Source organism: Oncorhynchus masou, chromosome 20, assembly GCF_036934945.1.
Source record: "Oncorhynchus masou masou isolate Uvic2021 chromosome 20, UVic_Omas_1.1, whole genome shotgun sequence".
Lineage (NCBI taxonomy): Eukaryota > Metazoa > Chordata > Actinopteri > Salmoniformes > Salmonidae > Oncorhynchus > Oncorhynchus masou.
The window spans coordinates 11057151-11082947 of record NC_088231.1 but is presented as its reverse complement, the minus strand read 5'-3'; the positions used below and the strand labels follow the sequence as shown (position 1 = coordinate 11082947).

The window sequence follows — 25797 nt, the reverse complement described above, 5'->3', positions numbered from 1 at the left end:
AAAAAAAAAAAAAAACGCACCATGTCCGAATATCTATACTAGCGTACTACATACTTAAACTGCATACAATGCATGTACTCATCGTCGCATACTATTTAGCGCACACAGTTTAGTAGAAAGTATGCAGTATGCCACGACCGCAACGCATTAGCAGCTCCTGTGACTAGTTGAGTAGGTGGGGTGGGGCCGAGTGCGATGGATTTTAAAAAAATTCAACAAACATGCATCACATTAACCAGCCTGATAATAGCTTACTTCCAATTTGATTAATTTCTCTAAACTCTGAATGGAATAGGTGTGGAGTTATAGGCCTACTCAGGCTGGTTATAAGCAGACCATCACATTCAACCTATACCGTAGGTAAATATTTTCCACTTTAAACATATTTATTGGTGAAACCAAAGTGCTGTAACATATTCAATTAAATCAAACAGCCTAGTAAAGCTTACATTTGAAAACCCTCACAGAAGCTTCACTGTTCGGCATCTTCCCAATTAAGTAGCTTAGTTTTGTCGTTTGGCTACTCAAAGAGAACGGGGCCCATCACTCGCATCTCACCTCTTCCAATGCATTGTGGAAAAGTCTGCATCTAATTCTACTAGATAAAGAGCTGAGATGAGTATAACATCCTGGCATTTAAACCATCAAAATGTTTTTCAAAATTCACATACTATAAAACATTCTATTTTCGTTTACTGAGAATGTGTCTTTGCCCTGTTTCACGCTATTCGGTTTCGGGTAGCGCATCCCCTTATCTAATTGATCAGCGGTTGTCAAAGCCAACACGAGTCTCTGGACATTTAAAGTATACTCGATTTTCAAAATGTCCCATAGTATTAAACTTCATTTTTTCCCCTGCATACTCAAAACGGACAAATATTTAGGACACAGCTATGGGTATTCAGACTCTCTCCCAGAGTCAACACACTCACACAAAAAACAAATGTGCTAATATAACCACTGCAACACAAATAGAATATTGCGGCACTACAGCCTATGGCCTATACAGCCAGTCACTCTGATTGAGACGCATGTCTTTCCTGATTCCCACAGGCTTGTCGAGTCATGTGACTTCTAAAGCTCCTCTAGATTCGGTCTGTCTCAAACTGCACGCTATTCCCTATACGTCCTGGTCAAAAGTAATGCACTAAATAGGGACTAGGGAGTCATTTGGAACAGATTCTGTCTCGGCTGCCAGGGAACACCAGAGAGAGTGCCTGGCCCCTAGCCAGAGATATCACAACCCTGAGGAGACTAGAGATAGGGAGGGGGAGATGGAGAGGGCATAGGGAGGGAAGGCAGAGAAAAGAGATGGAGAGAGAAAGAAAGAAAGAGGGAGATCAAAAGCAAAAGAAGAGTGTGCCCGGTGGGAAAGAGGCTGTAGAGCCAACCGACACAGCAGACAAATAGAGGGCCGTTAACTTTGCTACATCGGCTCAAGCAATTACATGGCTATTCCTGTGTGTTCGTAGGGAATGAATGGGTTTGAATAAGGCATTAGGAATGAACCGGGTCGGGAGCAGGACAGGGCTACGGGCTGAGGACCGAGTTTCTATTATTCCTGGATAGTTTTGCTGAGGGAGGGAGTGTGTATGTCACTGCCAAGGGAGCGGTTTAACTTCCTCTCCTCTCATTCTCATAGTCTCTTTATTAACAGTACTTAAAGAACGATTCATCTACAGAACAGAAAGACAATAGTTACTGAGGAAGAAAAGGGTTACCTGAATGAGCTGTTAGAAAAGGTAGAAAGGGTGGACACAGTATTAATCTTGTTAAATATACTGTCCTTCTCTGTACATTACAGTATGATCATACATTCCCTCTCGTTAAACAAAGTGGGACAATGCAGCATATTGTGGTATAAAAGGTAGAAAGTCATTTCTGAGAGAGTCTATTTGTAAGGGGGAGGGGGTCAGAAAGAGTTTAAAAGATCAACCCCGCCACCCAAAAAATTGACAAAATGCTCTTAGTGCTTTGCCTCTTCACACCCTCACCATGGCAACCACTGATAGTCTCCCACGCTGGCATCTGCTGCCCACAGTCTGCCAGCTGTGCCCTCAGCCCTCTATCACTCTTCCCCCACCCCCCTTCTCTCTTCTAAACTCCTTACCTAAACCCATTCAGAATAGTCTAGCTTTCCCCCCCCCAGAGTGGCCTACAATGTGTCAGTGTCCTACTGTATGTGATTGCAGTAAAAAGTAGGACTCTGAAAAGCCCTAGGTAAAGAGACCGGATTTAGGAAATGAAAATCTGGGAATGTAATTATTTATTTTTACGGGAGGGTGTTGGGTATAGCTGCGCAAAAATAATTTTGAAAAAGTGGCATGCCCTGGAACTATATTTAACTATCAATTTTCGCTGTAGTTCTTTCCAATACTTTTATTAATTATAAGACACGGGATTATCCCTCCAGTTATCTTAGCCCATCTAGTAATTCAAAAACCACCCAAGTCTGGTAGCCTATGCTGTTGGCGATACTTTCTAGCCATGGTTATTCATGAGATGGTTACAGTGCATCACCAATCAAAACGTTATAAAAAGGCCCAACAAGGACATTTTTCGTGGACAGGCCACCAAAACCGGGGACTGGCTGTGGAAAACGGGGACGTCTCGTCACCCTAGGTATCTCCAATAGGTTATAATTGCATATGATTAGTAAGTACTTATGTACTAGGGATGTACTTGTTTCACTTCAAACTAACTGCCCCCATTGGTCCGATTACCTATCAAGGCTTACAAGTCAAACTTTGAAAATACGCCAGTCATGGTTGGCAGAGTTGGGTCTAATATCATCAATATCAGAAGTTGGGAGAGAAAACACTACTAGCAATTTCCCTCTAGGTTGTGGATGTGTGTACATTCACTCTGAGTTTTGAGAGGACAAGGAGACGAACTGGAAGTTGGTGTCCAGCGCCCTCTTCAGGTGAAACTGTGTCACTTCTAATTCAGACTTCCAAGGACTGAGACAAGAATCAAGATGTCCTTGTAAGAACAGAGGTATATCTACTGAATCATTTCACTGTAAAAGCTCTTTCACTCTCACAAGGACACGCTCTCTCAGAAGTAGAAACTGATAGTACAAGCAAGCAGTTGGAGACAGGAGAGCATTCCACCTTCCATCCAGCTATTCTATCGTTTTCCCAGAAATGCATTTATTTTCCAGTGTGCCACCTGCTCTCATTTCACCCTCAAACTACCTGGTTTCCATGACAACTGCACAAAAACATCTCTCCTTTCCTTTCCCGCTCGTTGGGGTTAAGAGCACCTGGCCTCCATCTTCGGAGTTCCATTAAAACCCCATCTGTGCTGCCGAGTAGTCCCTCTCTTCTTTGTTGGCCTCAGCTGTGTTGTCTGCGCGGGTGATGCTTGTTTCGACGTTAAACAACAACTGCTTTAGCAACAACAGGGGATTGACTACTGCTTATTGTTAAGGGCTTGTCTGGTTTGAAAGAGGTTGTGCACTGTAATGAGAGGCAGCTATGAGGTGAGGCGAGAGAGAGAGAAATGAGGATGAGTGTGAAAAAGAGCACCATGTGGTCTTGAGAGGAAAAAGCAGGCACAGACAGATGGAGCCTAGCGTCTGTGAGTGCGAGAGAGAAAGCAGGAGTCAATCACCACACACACTTCACATGTTGGACTGGCTAGTACTGTTCAAGTGGCTAGTGCGATTATGGCCTAGCAGCATGTCAGTTGGGGTTCACAGTTCACGAGCTGCTGAAATGGCCGGCATGTTGCCCAGGCCTGGGTTCAACCCTTCAAATGCTTTAGTTAAGATTGATTGACCTTGTTTGGATCATTGGAACCTATATGGCACTCCAGAAAGGCTCAATCGAATGCTCCAAGTATTTCAAAGAAAGCTCATGCTGTTTTAACCTAGTTCCGACTTACACCAAGTTATGGAACCAGCATACACTGAGTATACAAAACATTAAGAACACCTGCTCTTTCCATGACAGACTGACCAGGTGAAAGCTATGATCCCTTATTGAGGTCACTTGCTAAGTCCACTTCAAAAATCTGTGTAGAGGAAGGAAGGGGGACACATTATAGAACGATTGTTAAGACTTGAGACATGGATTGTATATGTGTGCCATTCATAGGGTTAAATGGGGAAGACAAAAGATTGAAGTGCCTTTGAACAGGGTACGGTAGTAGGTGCCAGACGCACCTGTTTGTGGGAAGCATTAGTGTCAATATGGGCCAACATCCGTGTGGAATGCTTTCGACACCTTGTAGAGTCTATGCCTCAACTAATTGCGTGGGGGTGCAACCCAATATTAGGAAGTTGTTCTTAATATTTTGTACACTGTGTATATTGTAGTTCACATTAACCTAGGGTTCCTCATTGTGGTGATATTAAAGTAAATCTTACTGCAGGGATAGTAGGTAGTGGTACTATAGGTAGCTCCTACCATAAGGATACTTGGTAGTGGACTGTGGTACTACAGTGATGTTCCTAGGTAGATCCTACCATAAGGATACTTGGTAGTGGACTGTGGTACTACAGTGATGTTCCTAGGTAGATCCTACCATAAGGATACTTGGTATCCAGTCTGTCGTCAGCAGAGCGGGACCAGGGCAGCAGATCATCATCACAGCCGTTGGGCATGCCGTTGTAGCCGATGCCCACTATCTTATTCTCCTGGTTAACAATACATGCTCCAACCTAGCAGAGACAGAGAGATCATTTAAAGTTCAGACAGAGTGCACATATTATTTCTCAACTGTGTTGCATCTAGACTAGAAGAGGTGACTGGGCGTATCATTGGTCACCCTTAAAAAAAAAAAAATGGCAAAACATTATGTATTTGGGTGAGAAGATATTTTTATACCCAATCTAGCCTAGCATGTAGGCCTAAGAGTTTAACATTTATGCAAGTATACAGTGGGCTCCAAAATTACTGGCACCCCTGGCTGGCAATGCACAAACAATACTATATATATATATAAATAATTAGAGATACTCAAAATACCAACATGTGACAAATACTGTACTTTATTCATGTTTCAATGGAACCAACCAAAATCATACAATTATTTAACACAAAATGGCCATGGTGGAACATTGATTTTGTTGTCACAGAACCATTTCTGTGTGGATCTTGAGGTACGTTTCGGGTCATTGTCTTGTTGGAAAGTCCACCTAGGGCCAAGTCCCAGCCTTCTGACAGAGGCAACCAGATTGTCAGCCAGAATTGCCTGATACTTGGTGGAATTCATTATGCCATCAGTCTTAACCAGTGCCCCTGGACCTCTGGAATTAAAACAGCCCCAAAACATCACTGACCCACCACCATATTTCACCGTGGGTATGAGGTGCCTCTCCTTGTATGCATTTCTGTTGACGCCAAACATACCGATGCTGTATCTGATCAAAACATTTTATTTTGGTCTCATCTGACCAGAGCACCTTCTTCCAGTCATAACTTAAATGATGTTTGGCAAACTCCAAGCGCTTGTGTCTGTGTTTTGGGGTCAGAAAGGGCTTTCTTCTGGCAACCCTTCCAACGAGCCTGTGGATGTGGAGGTGGCGTCTGATGGTGCTTTTTGAAACCTGGGTGACCCCCAAGACGCCACCAAGGCCTGCAATTCTTTCACAGTGATTCTGGGTTTTTTGTTACTTCTCTCGCCATCCTCCTCCCTATCCTGGGGGGGGCAAAATGCATTTGCATCCTCTACCGTAAGGTTTAAGTGTTCCATATCTTCTGATTTTTAATTTTTTTTTATAACTGCCCTGACAGTGCTCAGTCGTTTGTGGATCTTCTTGTAGCCATTATCAGATTTATGAAGGTCTACGACCATCTGCCTCTCTTGAACTGCCAGTTCTTTTGTTTTCTTCATGGTGTTGGATGACAAAGGGATATTGCATGCGTGTTACCTCATTATACCCTAGTGAAACAAGTGATGTAATGGTTCAATATAGTTCCTTGAGATTTAAATTAAATTTCTGGTTTAATTTTGGTAGATGCAATTTACAATCATCTTTAAGGGTGCCATTAATTGTGAAACCTTGATTTGGAGGACATCAACTTATCAGGAATCCCATGAAAGCACAAACCTCTACTCCACCATAACGAACACAGTAGAACAACCAATCAGGAGGGATTCTAATCTAACTCACAAAAACATTGAAGTTTTCTAGCCACTTCTTGGCTAATAATGATTGGTCATCTGACCAATGAGGGTGCGGCGGTGGAACCGTACCTTATGCCCTTCACTGTACTGTTAGTTTTCTCCAGGTGAACTGGCATAGCTCCAACACATCAAACAACCTAGAGAGCCCACCCCCCGCCATGGCTCTCCCCAGGACGCTGTGCTTTGATCAGGGCTAGAAACGCTCCGCCAGGCCCCTTATCACTTTAAAAAGACCCACGCACCGCACCCCCCTCCCTAGCCTCACCCCATCCATCAATACATAAACCTCCCCCCACCCTCCACCCAGCTCCATCACTCATATGTTAGAATGATAAAAGTGTGCCAGAGAAATGTGTGAAAGACGAAGTCAGCAAGAGAGACCGAGGGAGAGACAAAAAGACGAGCGAGAGAGAGCGAAATGATAGAGGGTCCTTCTCGGTGTCATAGGACTGACTAAGACAAAGTCAGACGAAGCTTGAAGATGATACGTAGTGTAGCTGTTCAGATCACAGATCAAATTAAGTTCAGTCTCGACTCGCGTCCCCTTGGATTTGTGCTGTGTGCACACATGCGCCTGTCTAGAGAGCGTTGCTGAATTAATGTAGGGGGCTTATTTGAAGGATACATCTGACGAGGGAAGAGAGTAGAGACTAGAGAGCTGAGCTGAGCCTTAAAACAGAGGCTGTAGCGTACACACGACCACATTGACAGAGGGAACTAAGGGGGGGGGACTAAGAAACAGTGGCTTCTGGAGAGAGAGCCCACTGAGGGACAAGCTACCATCCTTTCTTGTTGGTGGACTGCGTCAACTAAGGTGGTCAGATATCAATGGGGGAATTGTGGCAAAAGCGGAAGGCGGAAGCTTCGTCCTTCGGCCCCCCGTGGCGGTCTGTAAACAGAGGCCTCGCGAGGACCCGTCGCTGAGACATGAAACGGCGCCAGATATCCCTTTCTTCCGAGAGGGGAAAAAAAAGAGGAGAAAATAAAGGATAGACGACTAAAGCTCCAAACCCTCTGTTTCATCCTCACACTGTTTTGATCAGGGAAGGCTTGGCTGGTTTAAAAACTTCTGTCATTCTTCTAATCCCCATTGCCTCCACCTCTCTCTCTCCCCCGAGGTGGAGACAAGACAACATCCTGAACTAGTTTAGAAAGGAGAGGTCATTAGAGAAGACTTGTTGAAATTTCCTCCCTTTCTTTCTCGCTCTCATTCCCTCTGTCTCTTGATCTCCATCACCCCCCCTCTCGGTCTTTCTGGGCTAGTGCCGAAAGACTTCTTCCAAATTTAGTTGTGTTACAGCCAGAATTTAAAATGGATTATATTTAGATTCTCAGTCACTGGCCCACACACACAATAATCCATATTGTCAAAGTAGAATTCCAAATCATTAAAAAATGAAAAGCTGAAATGTCGAGTCAATAAGTATTCAACCCCTTTGTTATGGCAAAGCTAAATAAGTTCAGGAGTAAAATGTTGCTTAACAAATCACAGTAAGTTGCATGGACTCACTGTGTGCAATAGTGTTTCGTGATTTCTGAATGACTGCCTCAGCTCTGTACCCCACACATGCAATTATCTGTAGATTCAACCACAAAGACTAGGGGGGTTTTCTAGACACACATCTCATGTGCACTCACACACACACACACAGAACAAAGCCAAGGGGGTGAATGGCTGTGATAGAACTGAAGATGGATTCACAACATTGTGGCAAAGAGATATACTTTGGGTCCTGAATACAAAGCGTTATGTTTAGGGCAAATTCAACATCTCTGAGTACCACTTCAAATTTTCAAGCATGGTGGTGGTGGCATCATGTTATTGGTATGCTTGTCATTGGCAAGGACTATGGAGTTTTTTGGGATGAAAAGAAATTGAATGGGTGAGTGAAAAAAATATATTTAATACAGTTTGAATTCAGGCTGTAACACAATAAAATGTGGAACAAGTCAACAGGTGTGAATAGTTTCTAAAGGCACTAACTCCCAGCAGCAGGTGTGGAGTCAGAAGGAGGGAGGGATGGAGGATTACTGAATCCGTAGACTCCCCTGCTGTGCCCAACTGGCGTCTCCCCCCTGTCCCCCTTCCTTCCCTTGGGGTTGAGCTTATCACAGAGGAGCAGAGCCAGCTTTCATCGAGGGCTGGACGATATGGCCAGCATATCATGGTATTTTTCTAATGTTTGACGGTATATTTTAGTATTTGGTATTTTATTAGGATCCCCATTGTTGCAAAAGCTACTCTTCCTGGGGTCCACACAAAACATGACATAATACAGAACATTAGTCGACAAGAACAGCTCAAGGACAGAACATGTAAAAAAATGTATAGGCACACGTAGCCTACATGTCAATACATACAACTATCTACGTCAAATAGGGGAGAGATGTGCCGTGAGGTGTTGCTTTCTGTTTTTTGAAACCAGGGTTTACTCTTAATTTGAGCAATATGAGATGGACCGGAGCTCCACTCAATAATGGCTCTATATAATACTGTACGCCTTCTTGAATTTGGAGACTGTGAAAAGACCCCTGGTGGCATGTCTGGTGGGGTAAGTGTGTATGTGTGTCAGAGCTGTGCGTAAATTGACTATGCAAACAATTTGGGGTTTTCGACAATGTTTTTTTATAAAAAGAAGTGATTCAATTCGTAGCCAAGAGAGACTGGCATGCATAGTATTTATGTAAGCCTTCTGATTACAATGAAGAGCAAGGCGTGCCACTCTGTTCTGGGCCAGCAGCATCTTAACTAAGTCTTTCCTCACAGCACTCGACAGGACAATAATTATGATTAGATAAAACTAGAGCCTGCAGGACATCTCTATCACGTACAAACCTCTCCCCATCTTTACAACCATTGAATCTATACATTTTAACAGTGATTGTAAGCTATCTAAGGTAACACCAAGTAATTTAGTCAACTTCTTCAACAGCCACAGCATTCATTACCAGATTCAGGTCTAGAACTTAGGGAATGATTTGTACCAAATACAATGCTCTTAGTTTTAGAGATGTTCAGGGCCAGTTTATTACTGGCGACCCATTCCAAAACAAACTGCAAATCTTTAAGGGTTTCAGTGATTTCATTAGCTGTGGTTCATATGTTGACGTTACTTTATGGTTTTGAATAATATAAATATTTGTATTTATTTAGGAGTAGTGCATGACCCTAGGGTGGAAACACAAGTGAGTTCAATGGGTCTCTCCATTCTGATTGTTTTATACTGTTCAATTAAACTTCAACTCTGAATTTTTCATAAATGTCTGCCTTTCCTGCACTAATTTGAGATCATATCCACACTCCACATAGCGCTGCACACTATTGGCAAATGTTGCAATTGCGTTTTTTAACCAAATGCAATTTGACAAGCGATTAAAACACTTGGGTGAACTGTTGGAATCATAGAAATATTATTATTTTAAATCAATATAGTTAGAATATAATAATGGGCATAGTGTTTTACATGACAACGAATGAAAATGCTAGGGAGGAGTTATTGTGACAGGGTAGGAACCAAAGTCGCTACATTAAAAATGTTCTCTTCGCTACTTCATGTAGCTTACATACTCATGCTGTCTAATACTCTTTGGTTTAGAAGCATATACATACTGATTTAGGCCTAAACTGTCACTGGTATCAGGCTTGTATAGCTAGCTAGTTTTGGGATCAAATAATTTATTGATTTAAATTCCCTAATAAACCCTGCATAGTCCAGACTTCCCTCAAGACATCTCTTTTTGACCAAATATTTTTAGGATTGAAAACCTGTAGCCATTCCCCCCCCCTCCATTTCACTGATATCCCTCACTCCATCCATCCACTTCTGTGGGTCAGAAATCCATTTCAAAACAAGCTCTAGGTTGATCAAACTAGACAGCACAGTGCAGACAGGGGGTATAGGTGTCGAAACAAATCAAAACAGACATCCAAATTGGCGCTTACAGTCCTACACCAGAAAACCAATCCCTGACTAAGGCAGACAAGGGCTAAGGCCTCCAACTGCTTGAAACACACCCCCCCCCCCCAAACCAGGTGCTCGCCCCACAGCCGGGAACTCTGGGAACTCAATCAAAAACCCGCCGCCGCCTTGACCGGTGGTGTCAAAGAGGCATCCGTGCCAGGGCCTGATCAGAAAAGCAGGGAGGCCTTATTGAGGGCGAAGGGCCTGGCATCTGGATTAATATTTAACAACAGGTGGGGCTGTAGACGCCTTACACAGCCGTGGTAGAGGGAGAAATGGAGAGAAAGGTGGTTGGAGGGCCAGGATCAATGAAGAGGGGGGGTAGGGGGTGGTGATGTTGCCTAGGATCTTGAATGCTTCTTTGAGTTGTGTGTGTGTGTTATATATATATATATATATATATATATATATGTTTACCTGTGAGCTGGGATCCTTGCTTCTCTGAGCTGAAAGGAAAGCTACAGCCATGAAATATTCAGGCCACTCCAGGTAGTCCTCACGCTTTTTCGTCTGAGCAGGATCAGAGGCGGGGGTCCTGATGGAGGGGAAAAGAGGAGAGGGAGAAAGGACAGAGAAAAGAAAATGGAGAAAGAACGGGAGGATAGGAGAGAAACATGAAGACAAAAGAAAATGGAGGTCAGAAAAATGGGCAAAAGAATAGTTAGAAAGAGAAGGGGGAAAGAGAAAAGGAGGGTAGCATTAGAGGTTGAGGAGGGAAGGAGAACATGGGAGTCAGAGGGATAAGACAGAATAGAAGGAAAGTGACAAGGTAGTGAGGGATGGCGTAAAAACAAAAATAGAACCTTCAAAAGGCTCGTTTGTCAAAAAGGAGCAGTCAGTGGCATTGGTTGCGTGTTTCACTTGAGGTCAGCATGATGTAGTCTCGGTCTCCGTCCTCTTGCTTTACAAAGGAAAACACGTGCTGGCGTGAACGCAAACACAAGTTCAGTCGGACACTTCACACACACACATCCTCACAAGGCCACCAGTGCGACGATTCAAAGGGCTTCAAACCTGGGTCTTAACCCCACGGAGATCAGACGCCCACTCCCTATAATTACAACACCCCTGTCTAGAGACCTCACTATCTCAGCGTACATTCTTTGTGTTTTGAAAACCATTATATCCTCTCTTTACTGCTGTGCTCCAGGCCACTCACCCACCATTACGGATCCAGACACAGGAACCGGGAGCCATTATGGGTACAGTCGCAGAACGTCCCACTGGGTCAGGCTGGAGCACCTTGGAAACTGAAGCAGCAGTACCCAGCAATTAAATCCTACCCATCTGGCTGTCACACCAACCTAGGGCGGATCGTGCCATAGATCTAGGCCTAGATGCTGCCTGTCTACAAAGCACTCTCTAAAGTGGATCCAAAGACACAGTGACGACAGAAGAGGAAGGGATACTTTGAACTCCTCCACAGTTTGGAGTGTGATCTCTCGGCCGTGCGTTTTGACCTGGCAATTAAACCCTACCCACCTGGCTGTCACATGACAAAGAAATTAAAGAGTGGCCCTATTGCCCTAGGTTGGCAACCGAGACCAATTGTTGTCCGGCAATGCACGACGTCTGCCTGTCTACAAAGACAAGATCGGTGACGTCTTTCGCCTACACCCCCGCAGACACGACTGGACTAGATAGAAATGAAGGGATCAAAGAGAAAGGGAGAAAGAGGGATGCGTTTAGAGTTCAACCCTTTGAACTCCTCCACAGCTCGGACTGAGATCTCTCGTCCCTACGCTTCAAAATTGGCTAATGGTTGACAGCATGCAGAGCAAGACTGCCAAACGGGGAGAAACTTTAAAATGAAGTGACATTTCCAGGCGTTCGGACGCATTAAGTGGCGCACATCATAGGGCAGAGGGGCCGTCGTTGCGCAAAAGACAAAGAAACTGCTTGTTTGTTTTTCATTGTGGCTTGATCAAATGTGGCATATTGCATTTTAATTAGGCCTAAAGAATCTAGTTAAGAGAGGCTGTTGTAAAATCATTTACAGTTGATGTAGAGATTTGATTTGTTCAAACTGTTTAATAACACAAGATGAGAGGAATAAAACATTAATTGAAACACATTCGGTTGAGTAGGCCTGCACCTTCCAATACAGACCTTCAATTTGATCCAGCTTTTTAGGGCGTGTCTGACTCTTCCTTGATACATCTAATTAAGCATCGGTCTCCGGGGAAGCTTTGGTAGCTTAAACGTCTTCTGTTATCAATTTGTGCAGAAGGGCCTTCCTTCTCATTATTCATTAAAGCATCACTGAACCGGCCGCAAACCTTAATATCTCCCCACCGGAGACCTGACACCTGGTGGTGTTCACACGGTCATTCAGAAGCCTGGAATCTTCCTGCTGTCATATGTTCAAATGCTGACATAGAATTACAATGACTAGAACAGTCAGACATTCCATTCCCCAATTGCATGCCGCTCAAGTTCAATTCATTGTAATTATATGGTTCTCCTATACTGCTCCAATGCCAGCTGCTGCTGTGGTCTCAGTGTCACCCAGGACATTAGTCCTTTAATGAGACGCAGATGAGTGTGTTCGCTCCCCTGGGCTCTACAGGCTTTCCCAGGCACCAGATTGTCATAGAGGTCCTACACTCTGCAGAACGGTGGTCGGCCTTCCAAAACAGGATTTTCAACCGTACAGCTGCTGGGAGAAGAGATATGGGGTAATTCTCCCTGGACGTTCTCCCTTCTGGGGTTTATTATTCCCGCAAATGCCTATTCCTTATTGGCTTAATGAGCTGGAGGATTAGGCTATCATCACGCTTCCAAGCAGCACGTCAAAATAGGACTTTTCCTGGCTATACTCGGCCCTATATCGTAGGCTCTATCTGGGAACAGAATTTTGAAAATTAAGGCATTAGTCTACCTAGTTTAGTGAAAGTGCACAAAGCCGGTCAGAAAGGGACGCTCAACATAGTGAGTGGTATTAGGGAAGGCCCTTCAGAATGCCAAGTTTGCCAACATGCATGTTGCGTGGAGATGGAAATGTCAGAGGTACGAGACCTAACTCAATACATGCACCCTATGGTTGCTACCATAGAATTAGGAATTTAATAGGACATTTATGGTTGCAACCAGTTCAGAGTTGATATGGAATAGACAGGCCTATATGCCTAGCCTTCAGCACCAGCATTCTTCACAGCAATGATGAGAATGCAAACTCAGAGCTTGGTCAGAAGAACATGACCAAACTGTCAACTTGATGGCAAGCAACAGTTACTCTGAAGGCAGCCTAAAGAGCTCAGGCTGAGGGTTGACATGGAAAAGGTATAGGCCTTCAGCCAAAGCATTCTTCACATCAATGAAGGTGATACAAGTGTAAGCAGAGCAGAGAGCCGAATACATTTGAAGGCTGAACTAGTAAAAAGAGAACAGCTGTGTGGCTGTGTGCCGTACACTAAAAAATATTTATGACGAAGGCTAAACATGATGCAACCAGTCTCAAAATGCCATCCAGATTTCAATCAACCACATCCGGAACTCAAGCCTTCATAACAGCGTGAAATCACGGTGGAAAGAGACTGTTATCGAGCTAGGCCCTGGGAGGCACCGGCTCATTTTGGGGGATCAAAACAGCCAAAATGGGCCCTCAGCCAGCTTAAAGTGGTGGTGAAGAGGGCCAGGGGCCACAGGGGTTGGCCCAGGTCCTCTTCACCTTTCTGGGCTCCTGGCACTCTGCTGGGTGTCGGGAATCCCTCCAGGTGTGTGCGAGACGATTGAGGGCATGTTACGGGTGGAGCTCGAGTGCTCCTCGTGTTTGACATTTGACACAGAGTCAGAGTGACAGTGTGGTTGGGACTAGGAGTAGTGTGTGTGGGATGTGTTTGTGTGTCCTCATTGCCCTCCTGCGCGTTAGCTTATTCCCTGTGCCAACACTGCTGCCATTCCATGGGCACACACTCAAGGGTGGGGGGAGACACATCCTCCCTTTTGAGGGCCACAGATTCATATTGCACTCGTTTCAGCTGAGGAGAAACTGTGTGTGTGTCACAGCTTATGCAGTATCCATATTCTACATATTACACATCCCGCCCCCATGTCTTTCACCAAGATGGCATAGGGAACTAAGGAGAGTAGGGAGAATATTACCTGACGCTAAATACAAAACAGACACAGGAGGGGGGGGGGCTAAGTGATAATCATGTCTGAAGAGGATAGGATGATATCTTATCCTGAGAATGGCTATTGTGGTTTCTAAGGTGTGAAGCCCTTTTCTGACTTTGCGTCGAGACACACACGAAATGTGATGACTGTTGAAGTTGCCAACCCTCCCCAGTCTGTCACACACACACACACACACACACACACACACACACACACACACACACACACACACACACACACACACACACACACACACACGTTCCCAATGCAGTTAGTAGTTTTTTGGCAGGTATACATTAAGTGGCTAGCTTGAATGTGACCTTATTTCAATACACTGTACAGTAACTTAGCTAGCTATCTATCTTACATGTCTAATTACTTTCTGAAAATGCTGCTAACAACAAACGCAAGCGATGTTTATATATTGACGTTGTAGCGTTGTGTGTTATCAAAGAACTGAAAGAGTTGGCTAGCTAGATACTACTACTTAGCCTAGCTAGCTAGTCCTACCGTGAAACGCACGCAACCAAACAACTGACAATTCGCTGCTAACTTCAAAATGAAAAGTAAAAACAAAACAAAAAAAGTTACCCATTCAGTTGAGATGTCTCGTTCTTCATTTCATGGCTCATCTTTGCTTCTGTGCTGGCAAGCTGCATGTGATGTGTCGCCTAGCTGATACTGGCATACCGCGTCACAGATAGGACGAAGGACAAGACACAAGGCATGAAAATCTCCCGCGCTTGAAAATATCACGTGGTCCAACCACCAGCCTATATTAGGGAATGTGTAAATCCACGTAGTTGTCTTGTTGAACGAACATTTGTAGAGCGCGTCAAACTACAGTCAGCCTTCCAAGGTGGACTTCTGTGAACAATATGTAAAACCTGCAGAATGTGTGTGCTCTCTGCCACTGTAAACTGAAGCTGAAGCTGCATAGGACCAAAAACAGTCAAGTGAGTGACAGAATATATCCTCCTCCCCGCCACTACGTGGCAGTCATGTGTTTTACTAAAACCACAGATTAAAATAAAGGAGATTGTACCATAATTCTGTTACCGAATTTTACATCTGCATCAGGGAAGAACAGTTACAGTAACACCTCACTCTCTGTGACGACACACACAGCCACACACCTCTGACTCTCTGTGACGACACACACAGCCACACACCTCTGACTCTCTGTGACCACACACACAGTCACACAGCTAGCTCCTTGTTCTATGTGGCTAAATTTTCCAAAAACTATGTTAAACATCTGCCCTGAATTAAGATTCAAAGATGTCTGCAGAAAGAATGGGGTGTCAGCTATGACATGACACCTTGAGTTTGAAAACATCTGTTTTGGTTATTGAACTGATTCATCTTACCTGGTAAAATACCTGGTAAAGTACGTGAAGTGGATTTCACTTGGTAACTGAATTACGGTAACAGAATTACATCATGGGTCCCAGATCTGTACTACACAGAAATTCCTAATTATAGAATTCTCTGCATTTTATTTTACCCTTATTTTACCAGGTAAGTTGACTGAAAACACATTCTCATTTACAGCAACGACCTGGGGAATAGTTACAGGAGAGAGGAGGGGGGATGAATCAGCAAATTGTAAACTGGGGATTATTAGGTGGCCATGATGGTACAGTATGAAGACCAGATTGGGAATTTGGAGTGGTGCTGTATCCTGAATAGGTACACAAAGGGAGAAATATGCTATATCTTCCTTTGCATATATATTGTTCTAATGAGTTCTGCCCCCAAACAAGACCACGTTTGTTTTATTTTATTGAACCTTTATTTAACCAGGTAGGCTAGTTGAGGACAATTTCTTAATTTGCAACTTCGAAATAGCCAAGATAAAGCAAAGCAGTGTGACACAGACAATAACACAGAGTTACACATGGAGTAAACAATAAACAAGCCAATAACACAATAAACAAATCAAAGTCTACATACAGTGTGTGCAAAAGGCATGAGGAGGTAGGCAATAAATAGGCCATAGGAGCGAATAGTTACAATTTAGCAGATTAACACTGGAGTGATAAATGAGCAGATGATGATGTGCAAGTAGAGATACTGGTGTGCAAAAGAGCAGAAAAGTAAACAAAAGAAAAACAGTATGGGGATGAGGTAGATAGATTGGGTGGGCTATTTACAGATGGACTATGTACAGCTGTAGCGATCGGTTAGCTGCTCAGATAGTTGATGTTTAAAGCTACTGTGCTGTGCTGTGATGTCCAAACTTGTGAAACATAGACATCTATGATTGGTTCAGATTTGATCTGGTCCGGAACAACCAAATCTGTGTGTCTTCATGGTAAAAAATCATTTGTTCTTAATTAACTGACTTGCCTAGTTAAATAAAGGTGAAATTAAAACATTTAAAAATTAAAAACAGTATAGTAGAATTCAGTACAGGACAGTAGAGTAGAGCAGTGGTTCCCAACCTTTTCGTTTACTGTATCACCAACTATTTTGCTCTGCCTGGAGTACCCCTGATTTACCCCCTCATGTGCATTTTACCAGTAGGCATATGGTCTCATGAGTCTTCTCAAGTACCCTCTGTGGATAGGCCAAGTCACCTTAGGGGTCCTTGTACCCCTGGTTGGGAACCACTGAAGTAGAGTATAGTACAGTAGAGTACAGTACAATACATTATGCTGTACTCTATTGTGCTCTACTGTACTGTAGGCCTACTGCACTGAACTACACTCTACTTCCCTTTACTTAAAGTACAAAAGGGAAAATAAATAAACATAAATATGGGTTGTATTTACAATGATGTTTGTTCTTCACTGGTTGCCATTTTCTTGTGGCAACAGGTCACACATCTTCCTGCTGTAGTAGGCACACTCTCTCTCACTCTCTCTCTCTCTCTCTCTCTCTCTCTCCGCCCCTCTGTCTCCCTCCCCCTTCTGCCACTTTCAGGAGGAATGGATCTCCAAGAGATATTGGCCAGATGCATTGAATTCCACTGTTGCTAAACCAATTCAGATTAAAATGGCTTTTTCCTAAGGAATGCATCAGTTATGCTGTTGTTGATTACGTAAATATGTATTTCAGTAGTTTGTTTAGGAGTTTGTTTGAGTTGAATAGGGAGTGTATTGACAACTAACTTTTTCTCTCTCTCCTCGTCTCTCTCTCTCTCTCTCTCTCTCTCTCTCTCTCTCTTTGATGCAGGCTCTATTTTCACCAAAGATGTTTCCCTCTGCCTCGTGTTGACCATGTCAAACTCACGATGGTGCCCTTCTCAAAATGGTGTTTGACTGACTGGTCCGAAAAGGTAGTCTCACTTGGCCAGACTTACACACAGGCATCGGATGGGAACGAGACTTCTAGAAGGGTAACAAAGGTATCAACTTCAATCCAATTACATCATACCTTAACCCCTGGCGCCATGCCCTAGCGCCGTACCCATAGGTGTCCGTATCTGTAAAAGTGCTCGAGCGATATCCTATGTCAATGTATAGTGTGACAGAATACTGCTAAAATAGACATCATCATTATGCAACTTACTGTTGTATTCTAGTACGTTTGAGTACGTTCGAGCTAATTCTGCTGTAGTAGAATTGTTCAATAGAATGTTTACAGTTAAAGTGAGTTTAGGGGACAAAACAGGTAACTTTCAGATGACTTTGGCTTTGAAGGGGTCGCTGGGGGGCAAATGATTTAAATGGGGAAAGACGGGTGGAACTGCTCTCAGCAACATCAAAGCTCTACTTACCATTAGAGCAATTTTAGCAGCTTAGCTAATAGCGGTAGAGGACTGAACCAGAGGTAGCATCTGAAGAAAGTAATGCCTGAGTGTCAAATGGCACCCTATTCCCTATATAGTGCACTACTTTTGACCAGGGGCCCAATCATAATCTCACCATGTAGGGAATAGGGTTCTATTTGGGATGTAGCACATGACTACCAACGACAAGAATGCTGCGGAATTCTCGTGTTAAACCACAAGTAGAGCGGAGAGCCCACTGACCTAACTTTCCAGAAATGTGCTTAGCAGCTAAAGCTTCACCACCACCACACAATGAAGTCTATGGAGAACTCAGAGAAAACTGATGAACAAGTGTTTATCTGTATTTTCCTGGAAATATTGAAATGAATGGAAGATACTGTATTTCTCTGTCTTGGTGGTTTAAAATGAAATTCTTGAAACGGTTTTGTGTGACCCTTAAAGAAGCGTCTGTTGGTTCATTAGAATGTACAGGTAATTGCCAAATTAAAGGAAACACCAACATAGAGTGTCTTACTAGGGTGTTGGGCCACCACAGGCATTGGCTTAGATTTTACAAGTGTCTGGAACTCTATTAGAGGGATGCGACACCATTCTTCCACGAGAAATTCCATCATTAGGTGTTTTGTTGATGGTGCTGGGAAACGCTGTCTCGGGTGCCGTTCCAGAATCTACCATAAGTGTTCAATTGTGTTGAGATCTGGTGACTGAGACGGCCATGGCATAGGGTTTATATCTTATTTATGTTCATCAAACTATTCAGTGACCACTCGCGCCCTGTGGATGGGGGAATATTTCATCCTATGAGGACATAGCCATGGTAGCCAAATAATGGACCAAATCAAATGACATTTTACTGGTCACATACACATGGTTAGCAGATGTTAATGCGAGTGTAGCGAAATGCTTGTGAATAATAATAATAGTCTGCACAGCATTTGTATACATGACCCTAAGCATGATGGGATATTCATTGCTTGATTAACTCAGGAACCACGCCTGTGTGGAACTACATGCTTTCAATATACTTTGTATCCCTTATTTACTCAAGTGTTTCATTACTTTGGCAGTTACCTATATATCTGAATCAGTGTTCTGGCATGCTGTAGCTGTATGACACAAAAAGAGGCTACAAATAAAGTATCATCATCATCATCATTTGTTTATGGGAGTAGATCTCATTGATGACATTCTCCCCTCTCTAGAGAGTACCCAGCTAGAGGACCCCCGGGCGGAGTGGAGGAAGGAGCAGGAGAGGATGTTGAAGGAGTACCTGACAGTAGCCCAGGATTCCCTGGTCACCCAGAAAGAGCTGTACCAGGTAAAATGGATGGATTAATGAATGGATGGATGGTAGGATATATGGATGGATTGATAGGTGAATGAAAGAATGACTGAATGGGTGGGTGGGTGAAAGGATGGATGAATTAACAAATATGATGAGTGAATGGATGAACAAATGAACACATGAACAAGACTTATTTCCATTGTGGTCCTCGTTACCAGGTCAAAGAGTCGTGTTCAATTGGGAGATCTGGTGACTAAGACACACACACCCCCTATGCTCCTTTGAGACCCATCTTTCAAAGTCCCTGATACCTCTTCTTCCAGCCATGGTGGCCAAAATAATGGGCAACTAGGCATTTTTATACATGACCCTAAGCATGATGGAATGTTAATTGTTTAATTAACTCAGGAACCAGACCTGTGTGGAAGCACCTGTTTCAATATACTTTGTATCCCTCATTTACTCAAGCGTTTACTTGATTTACTTGTAGGGCGTTGCTATTCCACCCAAAACTACGAGTCAGTCACCATCCTTGGAGTATCCATCAGTGGAGGCTGGCGAGGGGAGGACAGCTCATAATAATGGCTGGATTGAGCCATCCTCTTCTCAGCAGCATCCACTGGTATCTATTTATCAACTGTGACAGAAGATATGGAAGGAAAGTAGAAGCTTGATTCCTGCCTCGGTCAGCAAATCAGATCAAAAGGTCGGGAATGTCCCTGATCTACCAAATTGAGTTTGGAGATAGTCTGAAAAAATAAAAAGACAAAGATGTTTACCAGCAGCGATGTGAGAATGATTTATTTCATCATATTGCGTAGTCAGCAGCACTGCAGAAATGGCCGTCTTTCCTGAGCTATTCTCTCCTCTCCTCCTCCCTCGCTCTCTCTCTTCCTCCCTCTTTCTTCTCCAACTCTTCTTGATCTATTTCTTTCTTTCATCATCTATCAAACTTCCTGTCTTATTTACCACTGGGCTCACCACGTCATGGATGGACATTTTTGGTTGTGACGTTGATCAATGAGCCTTTATTCACCACCTCGAAAAGACTGCCATAAGTTTGTTGAATTCCCAATGTGTTATCCCTGTGCTTTCAACTATCTGAAAGCACAACCAAATGACCTGGATTGTAGTTGACAATACATTGAAAGGTCATTTGCAAGTCATCAGTGCTGTTCGAGATTCTGCGACAGATATTTACAGTGCCGTGAATAATTTTGCACGCCCAATTTTTCAATTTTTGATTTGTTAAAAAAAGTTTGAAATATCCAATAAATGTCGTTCCACTTCATGATTGTGTCCCACTTGTTGTTGATTCTTCACAAAAAAATACAGTTTTATATCTTTATGTTTGAAGCCTGAAATGTGGCAAAAGGTCGCAAAGTTCAAGGGGGCCAAATACTTTCGCAAGGCACTGTATATTGTGAAGCTCTCCAAAGACCTGCGACCTACGCATGCTATCTTGAACATACATACTTTCATAGTTACAGTAACCTCAAAATGTGGCCATGGTTTAGTTACTCATTTTAAGGTTTATTAATAAAAACTGTTACATTAGTTTGTAAGATAGTCTTAACTTTACAAGTCATATCGAATTGAGTTTGGTTGACAACACAACCAAATATCAACAGTAAAGGAGATGTATCTAATGCTTGGATAGTTTCATCTGAGCCACTGGATTAATCCTATTCTTAAACTTTTTTATTTTTTATTTAGTCGGAGATGTGAATCCAACATATCATGTGTTAACAAGTTAATAGGTAAGTTAAGATTACATTTGACATCAACCAAAGCTTAAAGCCCCAGGCCTGTCTACGTATATGTATTGTCTATGTTTAGTTTAACCCTGGGTTGAATTGAAACAATAGCTGTTGAGGACTTTGCAAATGTTACAAAGGCCTAAATGACTTATAGAGTATGGTTAGATTTCATTTTCCCTATTAAGCCTACCCTTTGGAATGACTTCGATAGCAACGGTGAATCTATTTAGTTATGAAGAGATCTCTCAATAATAATTCTCATGATTGCACATTGGTTGTAGTCAGTGACAAATATCAAAGCTAAGCAGGACTGGTTAAAACCCTGGATGGGAGACCAAATGGATAGCTGTAGCTAGATTAACTCTCCTGTAGGAGGTGCTGCCTAGCCTATTGCTTTTTTCTGATCTGATCTGTTTGATCTTCAAAGTTACATCCACGATTTCAGAGGTACAAATTCAACATATTATATAATGGTTGTTTGGAATTGAGGTTACCATGATGACGTAATTCTGTGTTAGAAATTTCACCCTCAAAACAACAGATTACTTTTTGCAAATCCACTGTATTATCCACATAGATTCCAAGTCACAATACGTTGACAAATTACATTGAAACAACATTGATTCAAACAGTTCGTGCCCACTGGGACCTCTCATCCATCTCCTCTCCTCCCTCTCTGTCTCTAAACTTCCCTTTTGTTCATGTCCTCTCTTGAATGTCATATCAACAACATCTCTGGCCCTGCCCTACACTAACCCGCCTTCCATCTATTCTCCTCCCCTCTGTCTGTCTCTCTATCTACCTCTCTGTATTACTCCACTGCTCTCTTGAATTTCAAACAATATTTCCAGCTCTCCCCCTCTGACCTGACTGCCCTCTCCATCTCCTCCCTGGTCTGAATGAGCAGCCTGCGAGGCTGATGAGATGGGGAGGGGAAAGAGAAAGGTGCTGTGTACCTCACATCCGAAAACTACATCACACAGACTCTGAGATAGACATATCCCAGCTTTGTTCAGAGAATAAAGTTTTATCACAAATCTGTTTCTGAAAAGGCCCACCTACAGGGGGATCAAAGGTTCTCTCATAAAGTAATTAGGATTCATTTTGCCATGGACAGAAGTTAACAAAAAGGCAACAATTAGTTGAGAATGGTTGGGAAAAGTTTGCAAAAGAAAAGAACATCCACAGTCTGTGTATTCCTAGAAATAGATTCTCTCACTATAGTTCCTTTTGAAGGGGAGACGTTTTCTGATTATTTGTCCAGAAAATGTGTCAAATTGCATCCTAGCCCAAAGAGAACAGAAGAGCAATTGAAATTGTATGAATAAAACTGGTGTTTTCCCCCCTGGCCCAGAGTTCACTCAAGGCAATGTCTTGTAGCCTACGTACCCTGTAGTGTGACTCCATAATGCCTTGCAGGATTACAGCTGATGTTTAACCGCAGGACTGAAGAGCAATGTGATTATTTCACTAGCCACAAAAACAATGCTGTTAGTCTGTTACTTGTATTATTGATCTATGCGTGAGAATCAGCAGGTCTCTAGATAATCACGTGTATATCTGTCAGAGCTATATACAAAGCTGAAATATGCACTGATTCACCCATAACAGTCAGAAATAGAAAATATAATTATATAACATATGCTTTAACGCTGATATATACTGAGTGTACAAAACATTAAGAACACCTTCCTAATATTTACCTGGTCAGTCTATGTCATTGAAAGAGCATGTGTTCATAATGTTTTGTACACCCAGTGTACAGGTCTATAGGTTTATAAGATGCCCTTTACAAAACGTTCAGGCACCACACCCTAATGGAGTAATTTCTCCCCCTTATTCGTATAACAATTACCTTTTACCAGTTCAGTATAGACACTAATAAAATACTTTTTTGTTTTACAGCAATCACAGATTGTCCCTTTAAAGTTATGCAGTGTTGTTAAACTTTCTCGATTATTATGTTTAAGAATTATTTCGCCCAAGTTTATGTAGATATTGAATTATCTGCGGACATATCATATTTTATCCCTGTCACTGTCCCATCATCCTATCTGCCTATATTTTGCAATGGTGCATATTTCACCATTCCAAAACTATTTATCCCAGTTCTTGCATAGAGCGACAGCGGCCGATAACACAACTATTTAACGCGGCGGTGCAACGTGTCCCGCTTGTCTGGAATGGGAAATGGGACCGTGGGTATGGGACCAAATACTTCGATTGAACCAGTGTAACAAGTCGACAACACACATATTCCACTGGTGATGTGTTGGAAAGGGTTAAGCCGCAGGAATGCAACACTCAGGAATGTGCATGCAAATAGATTTATGCTAATGATATGCTAATGTACCGTTTGCTGGGAACGGAGTCAAGTCTGTCTGTCCCGGCCTATGTGTTCAGCTAGGAACTCAAGATGGAGGACAGGGGAACGCAAAACATGGATCTTTACTGACTTTTTCGTCGCTTTTTAGTATTCCACTGGATTTTTTTTTTTTTACCGTACTTATGGCGGAACTTATAGAAGATGAACATGCCTAGAAAGGGGAATGGCCAGCTGCCGTTACCCGACGGCTGGGAAGAAGCGAGGGACTTTGACGGCAAAGTGTTTTATATCGACCACAACACTAAACAAACAAGTTGGATAGACCCGAGGGACAGGTAACGAGCAAGAGTGGCTGTTTGCGAAATTTTGCGAAGTTGACAGGGGGCAGCGTTTGTAAACAGTTTATAAACCGTTTATACAAACGTTTACGTATCAAAACAAAAGGGGTTCGAACAAGTGAATGCCTTGAACAGTAACGTTAACTGTTAACTATTACAGTACGTTAGCTATATGTATTATTATAGTGTGAAACTATCAACACGCCTTTGCTAAGTTAGCTAGCATAGCTATTGGTATTGCAAGAACGTGCAGAACGTGTCATTTGAACATATCTAACGTTAGCTATTGCAAAAACTGTGGTAACTGATAGCTAGTTGCATAGTTTATAGAAATAGAATTTCAGCTGGCTATGCCGGATGTAGCTAGCAGCTAGCTATAGTTTGCTAACTGGAAAGCTAACTTTCTCATGCCATGGTTTGGAATAAATTCCTTACGATGCTAACTTTAGCTAGCTAACTGTTTCACAATTTCAATGAGGATTCAACAAGTCATAGCTAGCTTACGTAGCTAGCACCATTATTCTTATTAGCTAGCAAGCTATCAAACCAACGTGCTCATTTTATGCAACTACAGCAAACTCGTGAGCTCTGTTGTTGCTGAGATTCTAGAACTTCTGCGTATGATTCCAACAGAGAAGCAAATAAGTACCAAATAAAAGCAATACTAAAGTTATTACAGTAAAATAAGCTATAACGTTACATCCATTATCCCAGAGAAGCAAATATGTACAAAATAAAAGCAATACTAAAGTTATTACAGTAAAATAAGCTATTTCATTACAGATGGCTATACTTACTATTTAGTGGTCTATGAAAAAGGCAATTAAAATGCTAAGCAGAAACGCTAGTGAAGACAGTGGAGTCTCCTGCAGTCCCTGAAAGGACCCTGATAATTCATCACTCACTCTGAAATGGTCAAATATATGGCACTTTTTTTAAAGCTTCAGCTTCCCTAAGTTACCATTTTGGCTTTTGTAAATGTATCATTAAATTGTCATGAAAAATATGGGAATCTGAGATCCACCAAGTTTAGGGGCTCCCAAGTGGCGCAGCTGTCTAATGCACTGCATCGCAGTGCTAGAGGCATCACTACAGACCCTGGTTAGATTCCAGGCTGTATCACAACCGGCCGTGATTGGCCCAGCGTTGCCCGGGTTGGGGTTTGGACAGGGTAGGCCATCATTGTATATAAGAAGTTGTTCTTAAGCCTAGTTAAATAAAATGAAACGTTTCCTCTGGAGAAGTGAAGGCCTCTGGTGCAGATGTATGTTGACTCCTATGATCAAGTCTGCTCTAGCCCACTAATCAATGATATGCTGTGCCTTGGTATTGGATAAATAAAAAAACATTTAACACGTAAAACACAATCATCTTAAACTGTAGCATATTTGATTGCCATATTATTAAGGGCTAATTTCATGGGGAGGAAGAAACCTAACAGCCCATTGCTTTGAATAATAGGCTAATTCTGTACATTAGCCGGTATTGACACGCACGCTTAATTCAATTGAAGTCTTTCTTACCAGGGTTTTATTACATAGGGTTCACCACATGCCACTTATGACAAGCCATTAAGCCCTAATTATGAGGATAATTAGTCAGAAAGTCCGGCCGTAATGGAAGGCCTAGCTGCCCTATGGAATTGCGGGATTCGTTAATGCTAATTTAGTTGTACGTTACAGCGTTGAGTCATGCATAGATAGAACATGGGTAGCTTGATTAAACACTCAATGACTGAACAATTCTAGTCATTAGCCTAAGTTCTATAATTTACATCAACTTGCTTCATATCAATCGCAACAGTAGTCAGTTGTTGTCATATTAACGCCTCATATGTATGTCAGATGTGTTTTGCTGATTGAAACCTGAAGAGTCAAAAGAGAAGGCCATGTGACACTGTGCTGAAAACAGATGTTCCAGTCTGTGCTCACTCAGACCCCCCTAAGCTGAACGAGCAAGGGTATAATTGAAGCCAAATGCTGCTATAATGTATCTTAATGCCTTATACTGTTAGAAAACTGCTAGCCTATAATAGGTGGCATGCCAACCATTCCTATGAGACCACCACCAGGCATTGTGAATGATATTCATCAAGTTGCTCCCACTTAGAAACAAGCCAAATCATCATTATCC

At 42.6% G+C, this 25797-nt stretch overlaps 2 protein-coding genes across 2 annotated transcripts in view; one reads left to right on the top strand and one right to left on the bottom strand.

Annotated features, from left to right (window-relative positions):
- LOC135506974 (deoxycytidylate deaminase-like) overlaps positions 1 to 14954 on the bottom strand; it is a 36086-nt gene extending 21132 nt beyond the window's left edge. The window contains exons 1-3 of the mRNA XM_064926415.1: positions 14808 to 14954; positions 10515 to 10632; positions 4531 to 4666 (exon numbers count right to left, since the gene is read on the bottom strand). Of these exons, the coding sequence (XP_064782487.1) occupies positions 4531 to 4666; positions 10515 to 10632; positions 14808 to 14875 (322 nt within the window). The 5' untranslated portion in view covers positions 14876 to 14954. The remainder of the gene's footprint in view (positions 1 to 4530; positions 4667 to 10514; positions 10633 to 14807) is intronic.
- Positions 14955 to 23360: 8406 nt separating this feature from the next.
- LOC135506973 (protein WWC2-like) overlaps positions 23361 to 25797 on the top strand; it is a 54152-nt gene continuing 51715 nt past the window's right edge. Inside the window, 1 exon segment of the mRNA XM_064926414.1 lies at positions 23361 to 23661. Within this exon segment, the coding sequence (XP_064782486.1) occupies positions 23528 to 23661 (134 nt within the window). The 5' untranslated portion in view covers positions 23361 to 23527.